At 38.3% G+C, this 20132-nt stretch overlaps 1 protein-coding gene across 2 annotated transcripts; it reads right to left on the reverse strand.

Annotated features, from left to right (window-relative positions):
• Window positions 1–489: 489 nt before the first annotated feature.
• Window positions 490–18923, reverse strand: TGDS (TDP-glucose 4,6-dehydratase). 2 transcript variants are annotated; one of them, XM_060128784.1, is made up of 12 exons: window positions 18791–18923; window positions 16753–16819; window positions 15633–15701; window positions 14321–14411; window positions 11111–11253; window positions 8805–8903; window positions 7783–7842; window positions 6410–6453; window positions 5639–5804; window positions 4155–4213; window positions 3304–3401; window positions 490–2074 (listed from the first exon to the last, which is right to left on the reverse strand). In XM_060128784.1, exons 1-12 carry the CDS (start codon window positions 18874–18876, stop codon window positions 2004–2006), a joined length of 1053 nt encoding a protein of 350 aa, XP_059984767.1. In that variant the 5' UTR covers window positions 18877–18923; the 3' UTR covers window positions 490–2003. The 2 variants fall into 2 exon arrangements, with proteins under 2 accessions (XP_059984767.1, XP_059984768.1); XM_060128785.1 differs by lacking the exon at window positions 15633–15701.
• Between the last annotated feature and the right edge of the window lie 1209 nt (window positions 18924–20132).

Below are 20132 nucleotides of genomic sequence, written 5' to 3' on the forward strand. Positions count from 1 at the left end.
GGAGATCAGAAGCTCAGAAAAGAGATCCTGGCATAGAGATAAGGAATTGAAATTGGAAAAAGAAAAAAAAAAGATGGTAATTAAAGCGATGAGAGTAGATGACATTTCTCAGGAGGGTTTCTGAGGCTGGCAACTACAGGGATAACTCTTGCAGCGGAGGCGGAATGGAAGCAGATGGCGGCAAGTTGAGTATAGAGCAGGGAGGAAAGGGCAGCTTTCAGAGGGCTCTTGGAGACCAAAAGTTTTCAACTTAGCTGATTTCTTTTCTAAGGTTGTTCTTTTTTTTTTTTTAATTTTAAGACAATTTTTTTAGAGTTTTAGGTTTATCACAAAATTGAGAGGGCGGTACAGAGATTTCTCATGTGCTCCCTTGTCCCTACACATGCATAGTCTCCCTCATTATCAACATCATTCACCAGAACGGTGCTTTTTTTTTTTAACCAAGGATGAATCCAAATTGACATACCATAATCACCCCAAGGACACAGCTTATCTTAGGGTTCACTCTTGGTGTTATATATACATTCTGTGGGTTTGGATAAATATAAATTGACATATGGGCATCATCATATTATCATACAGAGTATTTTCACTGCCTGAAGGATCACAAAAATATGTGCAAGAACAAATGACACAGAACAAGTGTTTTTATTTTGTCAGCTACCCTCAATGACCAAACTCCACCAAAGACTATTTGCTCTCAGTTGGTCCCATTTTCTGCCTGTAACTTCCTACAGTTGCCTCCCTGAGATCGTACCCCCTCTCCCTTCGGCCCTCTCCCCTCTCCATTTTCTCTAGAGCTACAGACTACCTCCAAGAAGCATTTCTTCCCTACACAGCTAAGACCAGGGACCATCATTTCAGTCGATCTCACTCAACTCTAGTCCCTGGGCCTCACACTGAGCCCAGCTCTGGCTCAATCTATTTCGACACATAGCAGAATTCTGCAATTACAGTGTTCGGCCTCAGTTTGTGTTTCACTCCTGTTTGGCAAATCCCCTTACTAATTTTCAATCTGCTTACTACACTTTTCCCAGGCCCTTATGCCACTCCTATCGCCCTCCTTCAACCACCTCTGAGTTAATAACCTTGCTTCCTACTCCACAGAGAAAACAAGGCACCAGTCACACACTGAGGCCAGAAAGCTGGGCATAGTCTTTGACCCTTTCCCTTTTCTGAATGTAATATCCAATCAGTTACCTTTTCAAATCATCTTAAAGTCTTTAGGGAAGAGAGGAACTAAAAATACATGGTAATCAAGTATTTAAAAAAATTTTTTACAGCAAAACAAAAACATACATTACTTTTAAAAAGGCCACATAATACATTAATAAAGTATCGATAATTTTATAAATAAAATCATTTTAAACAGTAAATACATGACAAAATTTCTCTGATACAAGATTACTTACATAGTTCAATGACCAATTTTGAAAATATAAAAATGACATCCTTCTTTCAAAAAATATTTAACTTAATTGTACAAAATTATCAAATAAAAAGTGCTAGATATGCTTCCATTTGTTCCATTTTTAAAGCAATTGTAGCACATCAGACCTTAAAAAGATAAATTAGGGCAAAAGGCTCATCCTATACTGCCTAAAAAACTTCAGAGACTGTCTAGGCAGTGGGAAAGGATGGGAAGCTGAGTTCAATGCCAGCGAAGGCTGTCATCTGCCCAGAGCTATTACCTGTCCTTGTTCTCAGAACCAGGAGATTCCTCCTTCCTGGCCCACACCTACAGAAGAGTCTTTCTATGCTTACTGGTTCCTAATTTTTAGGAGAAAAGGTTTCTGAGAGAATTTTGATATTTACATCCTATGCTAATACCAAACCTCTTCTAAAGACTGAGGCATTTTACATTTGAATTTTATACAAAAAGTCATAATCTAATTCCAAATGAAAAGAGGACACTTCATTTGGTCGCTTGATTTCATATCATTTGTTGAGGTAGGATAAGTTTCTCCTTTCTCTGAAAACTGTCCCGACTATACAAACGGTGGTTATACTGGAAAGGGTTCTAATGCCTTTTCTGCATTCTTCCAGTTGTGAAAATTCTCTCTGTACCACTCAACTGATAAAACAAAAAGACAAAAATAAAAAACTAAACATCAGTTAACCAATATTTACTGAGTTCCTGCTAAGTAAGAAAAGCCTTGCCCATCAGCTAATGTGTAGGCAAGGATTGCCTAATGACGAAAACAATTTGATTTTGAACTAACCAATGATGTTAATCAGAAGATATTTCATCACCTGAAAACGTAGATTTAAAAATCAACAATTTTTTTCTTTTTAACTTCAAAAGTCCTTCAATACTGAATTTGCTGGTACAAGTATTAAAACATTCGAATTTTAGGGAATTCAGGGGGAAAGGGAGATAAGTCACTTGTACTGGTTTTAAAGTCATAGGAAAAACAGTGTAGTATTTTGTTCATGTAAACATCACAATACTGCATGATAGGCACAGTGAGATGATGTCAACTTCCTTTTGTTAATATGTAAAATTATTTTATGTTGCTATCCTATTAATAAAGTTTTTTTAGTTGAAAAATAATAAATTATCTTTGAATTTGCTTTTTTTTTTTTTTTTTTGGCTGCGCTGTGTGCACAGCTTACAAAATCTTAGTTTCCTGACCGGGGCCCACAGCAGTGAAAGCATGGAGTCTTAACCACTGGACCACCAGGGAAGTCCCTGAATTTGCTTTTTCAAATTCAACACAAATATTTTGTATGTCAAGCTCTGAACTGAGACTTTTTCCTACACTTGGGTATCTTTTCTCTTGAGTACATTTCTAAACAGAATTTAACATATATGCACAGACTATATATACACTTATTTTAGTGGCTACTTCTGCACATACTAAATTTGCTTCCTATTTGTTTCAGTATAAAAAGACTCAAGACGCTCAAAGATGGCAACTGTCTCTATTTCACCAAACCTCAGATGCCTGATCTTAAGATGGACCATTACTTTACATATTAGTAAGAAAGAAAAAAAGGTGAAATAATAAGACACTAGTGATTGTAAAACACATACCTCTCAAGGATGTGAAAAAATGTGCATCTGAGAATCAATGAAACAGGTATCTGACAAATGCTAGTAAGACAGAGGAAGCCTACTCAGAAGTTAGCCTATGAAATTCAGGATACTTAATTACTAACGTTAGAAATACATTAAATGTAAAAATTTGAAAAGTGAAAGTGATTCACCGCAACGCTGTCTGTAGCGTCCTAAAATAAATTACTGTGCCTTAAAGTTTTTCTGATTCTCCCCCTCCCGCAAACGATCAACTCATAACATACTTGTTTTCTTTATTCCTTCTTTCCACGGCACTTTAGGTCTCCATCCTAAGCCATGTATTTTTTCTGATTTCATTGGATATCTCATGTCATTGGTAGGTCTTGGAAAACAAAACAGATTTAAAATGATACTGTGGATGTAAATTTACAAATGTATTTATTTATTTATTTTTGGCCCTGCTGCATGGCTTGAGGGATCTTCGTTCCCAGACTAGGGATTGAACTCAGGCCCTCGGCAGTGAAAGCGTGGAGTCCTAACCACTGGACCACCAGGAAATTCCCTATTTACAAATTTAAATATTGAGAGAAATAATGTGTGTCCATAATTCAAATTTTCTCTCAAAAAATTCTCCCTGCTGACACACTTATATATTTGTAAAATAAAGTATATGTTAAAAATCCTCTATAACCCAGAAGCCTAACCCTCTCTGTGGCTTACCCTTTTCTCATTTCAACCACAATCTAGGTATGAATGCAATGTCTCATACCTAAATGCTTGATGAATGAATGAATAAATACACATAAACTTGTTAGGACTCATGTTCCATGCCCTGGGTCTGGTAGTTTATATACATTATAAATTAAATTTTAAAATACTTCCATAGGCAAGATATTATTATCCCTATTTCACACTCAAGGAAATCTCAGACTTGGAAAGGGTCAATAACTTTCTTTAAGTCACACAGCTAATAATAATGCTACAGTTTATTGTTATGACATTTATTATCAGGAAAAAACATTCTAGCAGAAAACTCAAAAAAGGCAAACTTTTCTGGCTAAGTCCATACATTTTAAAATCTTGTAAGTACCTAAGATTTCACAACCTTTCCCCAATATTTTAACTTGTTACTCACCTATCATTAACATAATCAACCCAGTTTTCCATTTCAGACTCTGAATTGGTCTCTTTGATCTGTCAAAATGGAGAAGACCTTCGAGTCAAATTATAAAGTGAAACCAGAAAATGGTATTCAACAACTGATTCAAAAGACAAGAAAAACAACCTCCTCCAAGTGGGGAAGACAGCTAAGACGAATAGCATTTTATTAACACTTTCCATACTTTATAACCTGAATTCCATCTGAAGCTCAGAGAGAATACACATTATATAAACTATAGGAGAAAATGAATTTTTTTGGCTTTTGGTTATTACTCAGTGTGATATTGTGATTTAAAATAAGAAATATATATTTGGTGTTCATCCCTGCTCCTGGCACAGAGTTCCTAAAACCTTTGGAATTTCCTGGTGATGAGAGATAAAGGTGTCTTTTGCTGTTCATAAGTTCCTTTCAGCCACACCAGAGTTCAGGTTAATACGTGATTTTTGGAAAGCACCTAAGGATGAAGACTGCTTGCCAAGGGAACCAACCATGTGATTGGAGAGATGGAACTCAGCCTCCCTGCCCTCACCTCCAGGGAGGGGAAGGGGACCAGAAGTGGAACTAATCATCAGTGGCCATGATTCAATCAATCATGCCTACTTAATGAAGCCTCCATAAAAACCCAAGAGGAGAGCTTCCAGGCTGCTGAACACACGGAGGTGCTGGGAAGGTGGCACACCCGGAGAGGGCAGGAAGCCCCACACCCTTTCCCTCAGATCTTGCCCTATGCATCTCCTCCATCCTTTGTAATAAACTGGTAATCTAGTGGGTAAACTGTTTTCCTAAGTTCTGTGAGGCCCTGTAGCAAATTACCTCAGACTTATACCTCGTTGATCAAAAGCACAGGTGACAGCCAGGTCTTGGGGTTGACATGTGAAGTGAGGGCAGTCTTGTGAGACTGAGCCCTTAACCTGTGGGATCTGACACCATCTCCAGATAGATAATGTCAGAACTGAGTTAAATAGTAGGACACCGAGCTGGTGTCTGAGAATTGCTGGGCGTGGAAAACTCACACGTTTGGAGGACAGAGTGTTCTGTGAGTAGTGTAAAGGAAAACAAGTTTTTTCCATTCGTTCAGTCGCTCTTTTTACTGAATCCTGAGATTTATAATCGATGCTCACTAGTACATAAAAACACTCATAACTATTATCTATATATCAATGTTCCTTGATTCTAGGACACACAATTTAACATTCGATTTTCTGAAACTGAATATGTCTTACAATGGGTATGCACATTTAACGTTGTGGAATTGTTTTCCTGAAAAGCTGCGACTAAATGAGTGATGCAGTTTCAAATAATGACACATCTCTGCATACATATGGAATTATGAAGTTCCTTTTTTTACCGGTTCACTTTTCAAAGGTGTAAATTGTTGATTTTGACAAAATTAGTGATTACTGCCACTAATTTAGTGACAATTTTGAAAATACTACCCTTTTATAATATATACATACCAGTTGTATTAGTTCTTTGGCAAGCTGGAGAACTGACATTTCAAAATTGGTTCCAATGTTATAAATTTCACCGGGTTTTCCCTTTTTGAGGACAGTGAGAAATGCTTCTACTACATCAGTAGCATAAAGGAAGTTTCTTGTTTGAAGCCCTGATCCATGAATGCAGCTAAAAAGGTGAAATGAAAGGGAATCATAAAGTGTAAAAAAAAAGTAAGCTCTCCCAAACCAGGGTAAGGCAATGATTGGGTACAATTCCAGAGAAGGCAATTCCCATGAAGATCCTAGACACATCTCTTACTGAAAATACAAATTCTCATGACTTCCAGATTTTATCCATAATTCTTAACTGACCTCCAAACCCACTGTGGGTGCTCACTAGGAAAGCGGCAAACATGTAAGTGACCCCTGCAGAAATATTTATTCATCAATTTTATACCTTAAGTTCACTTTGAAGACTATCTACAGTTCAGTTAAATCTTTTGAAAAAGTAAAATTATATAAAGATAGATGACAAATTTTAATGCTATAACTCAAAGTTTTAGGATGGATTATTTAAGAATTAAAATTATCTTAGTAATCAAATTATAAAGATGAATTATACTTTATAATTATTTTTTAAACTATTACACTGACTGTAGAAGGAATTCTTAAGTTTGTTGGGACATTAAATCCTAAGGCCTCCAACTCTAACACTTTATGATTTTCAAGAAACACTGACACTAAATACTCTAGCATACCAGAAAAACATGGGTACAAAGGTAAGTAACATACCATTTCCTGTTGTGTTGAAGTAAAGATATAAATTTTGGAATAACCTAAAAGAATATTTAAATTATCATTTCAGACTTTGGAAATTCATTCATTAATATAAACCTGAACTCATCATAAGATTAAAAGATTATTATTGTTAAGAAATACACTTATGGGCGAATTCTAATTCTTATCAGGAGTTCAAGAAACACTTATTATAATTTTGATAAGTAAAAGAACTGTAAGATCATTTCCTAATTCACAAATACGAGTTATTTGCTAGATAAAAATGAAGATAAAATGATATAAATAGTGAAAAAGTTCAGAAGAAATCTTCCTGAACAGTTTTCTCTCACTGCAAGCTCACTTTTGTGTTGATTTCATACGAGCAGGAATCATATACTTTTTACTTTACATACAGTACTTATTCAATAAGTGCTTGTGAAATTAATAAGAAGTAATTCCAGTGCCACTGGATTCAAAGAAAATTTGTGTCAAACATGGTGAGATAAGAAATTATTAAATTTATAATAAGTGTTAAAAAATTAAGCCAAATATATATTAATATCAACAGATCACGATCTGGCCCTTTCCTTTGGGCAGACAGATCAAGGCAACCAGCGGCTAAGAAGTGAGAAAACCCAGCTCTAAATTTAGGCAGTGAGATATATGTATAACTGATTCACTCTGCTGTACACCTGAAACTAACACAACATTGTAAATCAACTATACTCCAATACAAATTTTAATAAATAAGTAAATTTAGGCAGTGAGACTAGTAGTTACTTAACATTGGGCTTAATGATACAGAATCAACCACACACATTTTCCGCCTTTTAACTACATTTCTTTATTTGCTAAACTACTTTCTGGATGACATTCAGGCCTGCAACAATACAGAGGAGTTGGGGAACAGCTAATCGGCTGCCTTTAAGACAAGTTTATGTACAAGCTTCCTGCATCACTCTCGAACTAGTGTCTACGTTTCTGTACAGCCTGACATATGGTCTGACTGCATACTAGGAAGGAGTCTTCACTGGTGTGACAGTAGTGATGGGAGTACTCTATAGAATCCTGCAAAGTACAAGGCATTTTCACATACATCATCTCACTGGACTCTTCAAAATCCTTCCTAAGTATTATCATTACCCGTCGATTTAAAGACAATGCTCAAAGGACCTAAGGTCATCCCAGCTGGTGAGTATCAAGTTGAGACTTAAACTCAAGTTTTCAAACTCTAAACATGATGAGATTTGTATGTGGCCTATGAAGTATTTATAATTACGGTTAATTGCAACATAAATTCTTTGGACAAATAACTGAAGAGGGATTATTTTAAATAATGAGAAGTTACAATCACTAAAACACATCAGGAATTCAAAAGTAAAATGTACCTTTTCTGGATATTGATGTGGTCCATAAACATTACTGCTTCGTGTGATGACAACTGGAAACTTAAAGAGAGTTCGACATTAAGGTAATGGAAGGGTCCAATAATAATTATCTAAAGATAAGCAGTTTTAACATATGGGCACTTTTGACTGAATAATTCCACACACCTTAAGGACAGAAGCAAAGGGATTTCTTTTCTAATGTAAGGTTCCTGAAAAGACAGGAGAGGATGGGATTCAGATAAAGGCAGAGGTTCCAAAAGGAAGAAGAGGAATAGTGTCTTCACCGAGACAAGGGAAGGATGAATACAGATGGAGGCGGGTTTGTAGGTCTGATAGCAGGAAATTAAGGACATTTCTACCTGATTCTTTCAGAGACCACCTGAGATGTTAAACTTCAAGTTGGCTTTCTCTGTTGGACCAACCCTTACAAATAAAAAGAGCATCCGTGGAGGGAAAAGACCAGTGCTACTGGAACACAAAAGGCTAGAGAAGCTGAAGCAATCCCTTGGTTCGTCTTTCTGACCCAGTCCCTAATAACTCTGGAAGATCAGTGGGAAGCCAAGTGCAGGGGTTCCAGCTGATGATTCATTGTGGGCAAGGCTCCTGCACGGACACTGACACAGCCGCTAGGGTAAATCTATCTCCCTTTCATGAGGGGCCGAGAGGAGCAGTGGCTGGTAAGGGAATCTGCCCTCCCACTGTCTTCCTTCACTCAGAGGACTCCTGGGAATCAGGACATTCCAACAGGGCTTTTCACTCTAGCTGTAACACTCTACCTATTAGTGAAGCAGAAAAAAATATATACATAAATTATTCCTTTAAATGATGAACTGGATAAGAAGAAGCAGGTCCCTGCTCTGTCCACACAATACTGGAAATCAGTTTTTAAAATTCCTTAATATATAACTTTTCTTAATCTATGTCTGCCATCCTAAAAATGAAATGTTGCTAATGCTAACTTGGAGTTTTAACACCTAAGTCCAAAGAAAAATGATTCTAGAGTTTCTCAGGTCAGTTCTTACCCTGTATCGTTCCCAGTAAGATTGTACAAAACACTCAGCAGCTGCTTTAGATGATGCATAAGGATTTGTAGGTTGTTTGGGAGAAGATTCATCAAATTCCTAATTTTAAAAAGACATATTAAAAAATAAGTATAAGGTATACTTTCTAAGTAGAAAAATCGGAGAACATATTACAAACTTGAAATGTAAATCAGTACATTTAAAAAACATTTATTGAGGACGTCCCTGGTGGTGCAGTGGTTAAGAATCCTGCCAATGCAGGGGATACGGGTTCGATCCCTGGTCCAGGAAGATCCCACATGTCGTGGAGCAACTAAGCCAGTGCGCCATGACTACTGAGCCTGCGCTCTAGATCCCGCGAGCCACAACTACTGAGCCCACGCACCGCAACTACTGAGGCCTGCGCACCTAAAGCCCACGCTCTGCAACAAGAGAAGCCATCGCAGTGAGAAGCCCACATACCGCAAGGAAGAGTAGCCCCCACTCGCTGCAACTAGAGAAAGCCCGCAGAGCAACAAAGACCCAACGCAGCCAAAAAAAAAAAAAAAAAAATTTATTGAAACCCAACTATGTGCCTGGCATTTTTCTAAGCATTTTACATGCAGTAACTTCTTTAAAGTTCATAACAACCCTGTAAGGCAGGCAGACAGAACAGCAGGTGCAAAGGCCCTGAGACAGACTGTGTCCAATGGAACTTCAAGGAGGCTAGTGTGAGGGAAGAGAAATGTGAGATGAGGTCTGAAAGCCAGAGGCCAGAGCATGTGGAACCTTGAAGGCCACTGTCAAAACACTGATGGGTTTTGATGACAGTAATATCATGATCTGACTTATATTTTAAAAAGCATTCTGGCTACTGTGTCAGATCTAATGTAGGCTGACAGGAGTACAAGCTTACCTGATAAAAACTGCAAAGAGAGTTTGCAAATGGTTGTTCCTCGGAAGTGGGATTGGGCACTGAGGAGAAGTGGTCAGGGTCTGCTTTTACTCATTATAAGTCTTTTCAAACTACTTGGTTTTTTTCCCACTATGTACGTGTTTTGGTAAATAAATGCATTTTAAAAACAAAACAAAACAAAATGAGGTCATTGTAAACACTGACTATGAAAAATACAGACTGGAGAATAGAGCCTCTCTTTGCATAAAAAGTATAATGTTTACAAATGATTGACAAAGGAGAACAGATTCCAGTTTCTACAACAATTTCACACTCACTCCTTGACAGTACAATATGCTTTGCTGAGTGGAAGAGAAGGGAGACAGGCCTTATGCTGCAGCGTAACTTACACATGCTTTGGCCCATGGGAATGACATTCATGATGTAAGACTGGGTGATCAGGGAAAAGCTGCTGCTCGCTTGCAAAATATGTCGGTCAAATTACATATATAAATCTGTACCAGACTAGGCTGTCGTTCCCCATTTGGGGTGGTACTATTTGATTTGAACAGAAAACACAACGGAATAATATTCTGGGGAATCCCGTAAGTGTGTATAATCAGAAGATGAAAAAAGTCCAGAGTAGGTTTTCATAAGACAGGTTTGTATGGCGGTATGGGGTAAGTAGGTGAAACAGTCATTTTCTTTTTATAATATCTGTTTTATTTATTTTATTTATTTTTGGCTGCGTTGGGTCTTTGTTGCTGCGCACGGGCTTTCTCTAGTTGCAGTGAGCGGGGGCTACTCTTCATTGTGGTGCGCAGGCATCTCATTGCGGTGGCTTCTCTTGTTGCAGAGCAAGGGCTCTAGGTGCGCAGGTTTCAGTAGTTGTGGCACAGGGCTTCCCTAGTGGCTCAGTGGTTAAGAATCCTCCTGTCAATGCAGGGGACATGGGTTTGAGCCCTGGTCTGGGAAGATCCCACATGCTGCGGAGCAACTAAGTCCATGCTCTGCAGTTACTGAGCCTGTGCTCTAGAGCCCGTGAGCCACAACTACTGAGCCCACGTGCTGCAACTACTGACGCCCATGCGCCTAGAGCCCGTGCTCTGCAACAAGAGAAGCCACCGCAATGAGAAGCCTGCACACCGCAATGAATAGTAGCCCCCGCTCGCCACAACTAGAGAAAGTCCGTGTGCAGCAACAAAGACCCAATGCAGCCATAAATAAATAAATAAATAAATATTTAAAGTTATTAAAAAAAAAAGTAGTTGTGGCGCATGGGCTCAGTAGTTGTGGCACACGGGCTTAGCTGCTCTGCGGCATGTGGGATCTTGCCGGACCAGGGCTCGAACCCATGTCCCCTACATTGGCAGGCGGACTCCTAACCACCGCGCCACCAGGGAAGTCCGAAACAGTCATTTTCTAAGCTCACCTTATCAAGACTGCCTCCATAGACCTCATCTGTGCTGACATAAATAAATTTCTCCACTCTGGCTTCATGAGCAGCACTTAGCAAAACGTGAGTGCCGTAAACATTAACATACGTAAACTCAAAGGCACGGACAAATGAAAGATCTAAAAAAAAAGAAGAAAAAGCTAGAAGAATTCCACTCAAGGGACAAAGCAAATATTAAACAGTAGACTCAGGCTTAAGGAAAGCTCTATTCACTTTTCTTCATTCACCACAACTGCAATGGTGTTAAAAATAACATAAGGTGCATTGCTACTTATGATTTCTTTAAACACAAATTACATAGTACATGTGAATTCTTAGAACCTAGAAAACTATCAGTGCTATATTGCAGGAAACACTTTTTTTTAATTCAAAAAAGAAATGATACATCTAAAATTTAAAATGCTCTTAAATTTTAAAAAATTTTGGAACTAAAAGGTAGGAGGGTTTGCTTTGCTGGTATCAAGAATTATTATAAAGTTACAGTAATTACAGTGTGGTCATGGCATAAGGATAGACAAAGACCAATGGAACAGAACAGAAGTCCAGAAACAGAACCATGCATATATGGGTACTTGATCTCCAACAAAGGTGGCAATGGGGAAAGGTTGATTCTTTCAATAAATGGTGCTGGGTCAAACTGATATTCATATGGGGAAAATATCTGAATGTAGAAGGCAAAACAATAACTTTTATGAAGAGAATATAAGAGAATATCTGCATGACCTTGGAGGTAGGAAAAGTGTTCTAACACAGAACGCAAAGAGCACTGACCATAAAGGAAAAGGCTGATAAACTGGACTACACTGAAATGAAGAATTTCAAATCATCAAAAGATATCATTAAGAAAGTGAAAAGGCAGGGAAATTCCTGGCAGTCTGCTGGTTAGGACTTAGCACTCTCACTGCCAAAGGCCTGGGTTCAATCCCTGGTTGGGGAACCCAGATCGCACAATGCAGCTGAGGTGACGTGAGGTGAGGTGACGTGAGTTGAGGTGGGGTGAGATGAGATGAGATAAAATAAAATAGAAAGGAAGTGAAAAGGCAAATCACAGATTGGAAAAAAGGTAGTGGAAAAGGTTTGAATTCAGAATATATAACGGACTTATAAAAATCTGTAAGGAAAAAACTGACAACCCACTTGAAAATGGTAAACAGACTTACACAGAAACCTTCTAAAGAGATATACAAATAGGAAAGGGAGGAGGATAATCCAGTAAACAAATGCAAAGGTTTTTAACATCATTCATAATCAGGGAAAAATATAATAAAACCACCAAAGATTGACAACAGGAAGTACTGGTAAGCATCTCATAAATTGTTGGAAGGAAAACCACTTTATCGTTAACCAAGTAAAAGGATTTGTTCTACCAGATATGAAAACACTACATTAGTCAATATACTGTGTGATCAGCACAGGCACAGACAGATAAGACAAATGGGGAGTTGAGAAACAGATACTCATATAGATGCTTGATACATGACAGAGCAGTGGAAACTGGTGAACTTTCCCATAAGTGGTAGAGGTCCAATTGGCATTCAAATAGAAAAAAATGAAATTGGATTCTTATCTAATACTGCATATAAAAATGAGTTTCAGATGGATTACAAATCTAAATGTGAAAGGCAAAACTATAAAGCTTTTCAAAGATAACACAGAAGAATATCTTCATGGCCTTGGGGTAAAAGAGAATTTCTTAAGACACAAAAAGCATTCACCATACCATAAAAGATATATAAATTCACTGAGAATTTATATAAGAACATCTGTTCATCAAAACACACTAGCAAAAAGATGAAAAAATAAGCCACAGAGTGGGAGAAGATATATATATATATAATACACATAACAAAGGACTAGTATCCAGTGTGTGTGTGTATACACACACACACACACACACACACATATATATATACACACACATATATATATATTCCAACAAATCAATGAGAACTGATTTAAAAATTTTAAAATGGGCAAAGGTTTCAACAGCATTTCACAAAAGAAGAAACTGAAATTATTAATAAACATATAAAAAGTACACAGCTTCATCAGTAATCAGGGAAATACAAATTAAAAGCACAATCAGATGCCACTCTACACACTACTCAGATTGACAAAAATGGAAAAGACTGACACAACTAAGCTTTGGTGAGATCTAGAATAACAGAAGGCCTCATATACTCCTGCAGGAGAAGAAACTGGTATAACTGCTTTGGAATACAGTTGGAAATTATCTCCATGTTGAAGTGTGCAGATCTTACAATTCCAGTTATATATTGAGAGAAATGTGTATTTATGTGTACCAAGATGCATGTGTAAGAATGCTCATGGTAGTATTGTTCAAAATTGCTCCAATGTGCAAACAATCCAAATGTCCATCAAGAGTAAAACAGACACAGGAATTGTGGTATATACTTAGAATGGAATATTGTATGTCACCGACAAGGAACGAATTATACCTACACCCAACTGCATGGATGAATCTCCAAGGATGAAAAAGCGAGACCAAAAACCCTTCATGTTATTTTATATATGCATTTTTATAAAATCTAAAAACAGACAAAACTAACCTATACTGTTTAGAGATAAATACAGAGACAGTAAAACTGCAGAGAACACCAAGGGAAATTATAACTTAAAAACCAGTAATAAGGCAGTAGTAATACTACTACTAAAGAGGGTTCAGCAACATTCTTTTGTTTAGGTGATGGCTACATGAGTATTCACATTATCATTATTCATTTAACCTTACTTCTAAATTCTTCTGAATATATATTACATTTTACAATATAAAATGTTAGACAAATTATTAGAAGATATCTTAGGACAAAACAGTACAGATAACAATATAATGTTCAACTGTGTATCTACCACCCACCTTAAGAAAAACAACATAAAAATATAGCTGAAGGCCCATTTCCCCAGAAGTAATCACTAATTCTGGATTTGGCTAAACTCAGTTTTAAGATAACATTCAAGGTTACGTTTTACCCTACGCTAACACAAGGGATCTGAATAGCACCAAGTATCTAGATGACAGAGTGACTATGGGCTTTTCTGGTAAAACATGGTATATGTTCTTTCACATACATAAAGTACCTACTTGTTCAACCCCATTATTGGACCTTGATTTTGGCTAGTTAGCCACTGGAAAAAAACATCTGCCCATCATTAAACAATGCTTACCTACATGTGTTTGTGCAGCAAAATGTAGTACTATGTCTATTTTCTCTGTTTCAAAAAGTAGTTTCACGAAGTGAGAATCACATATGTCACCCTATATAAAAAAACAAACATGAAAAATCTAAGTTTCATTGAGCACTCCCAACCATAATAACCATTTTACTTCTTGAACAAAAACATGATAAGAAAAAAAATTAATCCCCTCCCCCAGGTATAAAAGAGAATATCTTGAAAATTCAACTGAGGGGTCAAATACAGTAATGAGGTATTTCTTCAGCATCCTAGATACCAGATATTCAATTCAAAATATGTTTTTGCAAATAAGTGTCTAAAACAGTGTTTCTTTGCGCACCGCCTACTTCTGTGGACTGTGCCAACTTTTTTTCGTAACACTCTTGCCGACCTAAGGTAGCTATGTTAACAGGAAAAAATTTAAACATACTTTGAAAAGTTTGAGATAACCACTATTGAAATATATTCAAAGTAAGTATACCAACTGGAATGATGGATTTCACCACAACTAAGTAAACTTATGAGTATTTTTAATGTTATATGTACGTTTAGTTCTAAAAATACGTATTCTCAACAATTCTTCAGTGACTAAAGGAGACACTTTGAGATAGAAGAAAAAATTATGAAATGTTTGCTTAGTATATTCTTTAAGATTTGTGGTTAAAAAGAGAGTTTATAGAATCACTTTAAAAAACATAAATCAGGGCTTCCCTGGTGGCGCAGTGGTTGAAGAGTCCGCCTGCCGATGCAGGGGACACGAGTTTGTGCCCCGGTCCGGGAAGATCCCACATGCCGCGAAGCGGCTGGGCCCGTGGGCCATGGTCACTGAGCCTGCGCATCCGGAGCCTGTGCTCCGCAACGGGGGAGGCCACAACAGCGAGAGGCCCGCGTACCGCGACCTGGCTGCTTGGTTTATACTTTGGACTACCATGGGCTTGTATGGTGGGGTTTTTGACTACTGACTGGCCCGTGTAATACCCTACTTTATACCAATCTCTTTAAATACCAGCAAGGTCTTATGTAGAAGGCTAGTGAGGACCTAAAAATCACACACCATGGAATTTCAGTCAGCTACTCATAGATCTGCCAAGGCACCAAAAATAACATGTAGCTTTATATGCAGTATCAATCTACAAGTAATATTCTCTATAGCACATGGTACTACTGGAAATTAAAAAGGTCTTTAATAAGCATGCTTCCAAGCCCATATTACACAAGTTTACAAAGTAGAAAGATATAATGTCTAAATGACTAAAGAGGCACAGTATAAAATAATTATATAACTATAAGAATACTTCCATACCTGTATAAATTTGTAATTTTGTTTATTAGAAATGGTTTCAAGATTCTTCAGGCTTGCACAGTAATCCAGCTTAAAATAAGTAAGGATGGGGGAAAAACAACACAAAAAGTGATAACAGCTTTTCCTATAAAATATCAATTTATTTAAAATACTATAGATTTCTGATCATAACACAAAAACGTGTCTTCTTAAAGTGTTTGCTCTCAGTGTTTTTAGAAGTTTCTGATATCTTAAAAGTAAAAAAAAAAAACAAACAAAAATATGTAATTTTTTACCTTTTCAAAATACAAAAAAATTAATTTTTATAAGCCTCTCCTTTAAAAAATTTTCCTGCCCAGATTTGCCTTCAGCCACTGGGGGCTGTAAGAGTTCACCATTCCTTACTGAAAAGGAATTAGTGATTGAATACAATTACACCTGTGTTACACATATTGTAACTCATTATGCTTCTTCCTAAGTTAACTGTTGGTAAATCAGTGTATACAGATGGAGGAAAAAATTACTGTCCATGATATTATGGCAGGCAAAAATTATTAAGACTTACAGATTATTTTTTGTCTCTATATATTTTTTACTATTATGTTTTATAAAATTAAGGTAACTAACTGTATCTTGTGTTCAAAGTCAACAACACAGTGATTACCAATCATGGCTTTCAGAATCTCCAGGGAACTTCCAATTATTACAGAAAAATTCTCAAAACTAAATTAATTTACGTGCACTTTAGTTTTTAAAATAAATATATAATTTTCAGGAGGTGGCAGTTATAAAATCATATAATAAAATAATCAGAGTATCTCAATGCCAAAAAAGGTTAACAATCACAAGATTACACTAAATATTGAATTCAGAGTGAAGATTTTCTTTTAGTAAAAATACTGTACTTAAAACCTTTACGTTATGGGCTATCATAACAAATTTAAAAGTTTCAAGACTTTATGTAAGATCTAAAACTGTATGAACACATGACTATATAGGCTCCTAAGCTGCTAAAATGACTAAATAAAAAACTAAGATATCAGCAGGACAGGATTCTAATACTTTTTTAAAATATAAATAAGTATCAGCACACAGGGCTCTTTTTTTTTTTAAACACAGAGCTCATTTTTATAAAACTTACCTTGTCTAGATTTATGATCATATAGTTTGGATAATCTTCTACTAAGGAGACAATCACATGTGATGCACTATAGAGAAAAGCATATCTTGTTAGCAGAAAATTTAACCTTTTCCTTAAATTCTCAAACGTTATCCTAAGTTGTTGAATATTAGGAAACTATTCAAAGATACCTTCAAATTGTTGCAAGATAACAGAAATGATATAACTATGCTGAATATATACACATCCACACTTTTCATTAATCTTCTCAACAGTACTGATATACAAAGTCTTACACTCCCTTTACACTATGGTGAAGAGAGAATTTACTGGTCCTGGGTATAAGAAAATAATTAACCAAATGATGCTGTCCATGCATACTTCGAGCATGGTAGTAAAGCAGTATCATAAATACAATGGGTGGTGTTCACTGCAGATGGACTTAAATGACAATGTGCCTTTTCAGAGACTGCAGGTATAAACTATGTAAAAATTAAGCTGTTATGAGCATAGGAGTTGTCCATGTTCACAGTAGCCTATTGCAATTGCTATTTCTTGGTATAAGAATTTGGTGGTGTAAAGTGGTAAACCTAGGTTTCCAAGGCTAAGAACTGCTGAAACCATCCTGAAGTTAGTGGCACAGAGGGTTTTAGAGGACCCTGAAATGGAGCCAGAGGCATCTCTCAGTGAGATGATCCACCAGATTTTTATCATATACACCAAAACATTGGGCTCCTAGGAACAAATTATGAATTCAGAGTTTGTACTTGACAGCCCTTTCACAGAACTTTCTAGGACGTACCTTTCCTGGACCAGCACTGTTCCACCCTTTTATGCCCACGCTCCCCTTTTCATTAAGTGAAACTTGCCTGGTACCCTCCTCCAAACCACTGTCAGATTGGAAGAGGTGATCTAATATACTAATGGGGGAGGGAAGCATTCTTCCAGGTGTTGAGGGAACCACAGTCTCTGCCCTCACTCGGTTTACATCCTAGGGTTGGGATGCAGGCAATAAGCAAGTAAACACAAATACGCAATATAGTTTCAGGTAGTGATAAGTGTGTTAGTTGGGAGAGGGGCTATTTTAGATAGGGTGCTCAGCTAAGGCTGGGAGGAGGTGACCTCTGTGTAAACATCTGAACTGAGAGATGCAAACAGCCTAAGCAAAGAGGAAGCAAGTGCAAAGGCCTCAAAATAGGGGAAACTAGCCTCCTGGGTTCCAGGAACTGCAAGAGGCTCAGAAAAGCAAGAGGTGGAAGGACAGGAGATCCGGTTTGAGCTTTGACACCTGAGCGTCTTCCAGACATGGTAAAGAGTTTACAATTTATTCAAAGTCCGACAGGAATCTTTGGAGTGAAATTACGCACTTATTTACTTAATAAACACTGACTTGTGCGTGAGAACAGGCTTTAAGGGAACAAGAGTAGAAGCAGTGTGACCAATCAGGAGGCTACAGTAGCAGTCTAGGCAAAAGCAGACATTAACAGGGGCTAGGGTAGAACAGGGGAGAAGGGTGAGAAGTGGTCTCTTCGGAAGGAGTGAGAGAAGACTTGCTGATTAAATATGGGTGTGAGAGGGAAAGAGGCTTCAAACGACTAGTACAGGTCAAAACACCGACAGAGGATTTTTTTAAGTCTGCTGAATAAATGAAACCCTTATCATAATCCCAAAACCGGTTCATGGAGCCTATATGTCCAAGGCCTGTGTATCGTGGGCCCTTGGCTCGGGTTGAAGCAGTTGGTGAGAAGCTTACTGCAAAGGGGGCGCACTCAGAAGAGTGACAGGTACCTCTCGGGCCAGATAGAAAGGTGGACAGTACCACAGCACTTCTGCTTAGTTTGGGAGGCGTTTAAAAGAAGTCGTTTCAAAGGAGCCACGCACGTCTTCACAGGCCGGGAAGTGGAGAGAAAGTGGGATGATCCTAGTCGTGCGTTAAGACCCTCCCCCTGTCAATCAGATCCCCGAAGCTGATCCCAAATTGCCAAGGGCAAGCAGAGACGCAGGGAAAGGTTGGGGTTTACTGGGGAGCCACTACTCTGCCAGCGGCGCCGTTACCTACATGAAACCAGCACCCCCGGTCACCAGGACCCGCTTCGCAAAGCCGTTGGGAGGACGCAAGGGCTCGGGCCGTCCCGCAGCCGACATCTCCCAGCTCAGCAGGGACTGGAACCGTAAAACGCCACGTTTGTAGATCGTAGGGAAGTTCCACTACGACTTTTTGCGACGCGTCTCCCTCCCCCGACACGTTAACGGGGCAGGCAGCGGTCGCTTCCGGAGCTCGGGCTGACTTGTCCCCGCCCACTGACGGATGGGCGGGGCCTCCGGGTGTGCGGTCCGCGCAGCGCCACTGCGCAGGCGCAGCTCTTCTCTGCCAATACCTCGGAGGATTGGAGTGACTGGAGTAGCTGGGAAAGTAGGGTCTTAAAGGTTCCGGGGCAAATAACACCACCGTGGATTAGGCTTTACTTAGCTACACATGTGGTCGGAGTTAGGAATGATTACCTTCTTTTCATTCTTGAACTACAGCGATCTCCACAGATTACTCACCGGTTGAGCTGAGAACTCCAGTTCTCTTACTTCTCTTCTTGCAAACTGTGGAGATGGGAGGTTGGAATTGCAAAATGGCCTTTTACTTTCTCGTCGGCACCGTTTACAGACAGTGCGGGCCGCTTGCAGTCGTGGTAAAGATGTTCCCTAGATCCTATCCTTAGATCCTTTCCTACTGTTCTCTCCCTCCTGCCCACCCTGCCTCAGCCTCCCTGCCCTACTTTGGTCTTCCTTGCATTTCCCAGGCATGCTTCTTCTCTTGGGCTTGGGTGCACTTTCCTCAGATGTCTGGCTAGTTTTTACCCTCAGGTATCAGCTTGAATGCCACCCTAGTGGAGAGTCCCTCCTTGATCACTCCAGTTAAAATAGCAAACTGTACCCAAGCCCTGCCGAGCCACTTTACCCTTCTTTATTTTTCTCCATAGCCATCTTCAACATTTATGTTGAATTGCTCATTGTTACTGTTCCATGAAGGTAGGGCCTTTGTTTTGTTTCCTGCTATAATCCCAAGGCTTCAGGACCAGGCCAGGTACAGAATAAACCATCAGTAAATACTGTTTATTCAGATGAATAAATATCTTGGTTTTTTGTTTTTGTTTTCCACATAATGTGCTGGTGAAGTCTAAGAAGAATGGGAATACCCAGTATATGTGGATGTGTCATTTGTTACAACCATTTTGGGGGGCCAAGTGGTAACATAATGAAAAGTTCAAATGTACACACCACTCTATTATCCCCAAATTTCATGATGTATAATATAGATAATTGCAGAAAAACATAAGTATGTTCATTGCTATAATGAAAAACTGGATACAATCTAAATGCCTACTCGTATTACTTCTTCAATGCAATGG

This window comes from Lagenorhynchus albirostris, chromosome 18 (genome assembly GCF_949774975.1).
Source record: "Lagenorhynchus albirostris chromosome 18, mLagAlb1.1, whole genome shotgun sequence".
NCBI lineage: Eukaryota > Metazoa > Chordata > Mammalia > Artiodactyla > Delphinidae > Lagenorhynchus > Lagenorhynchus albirostris.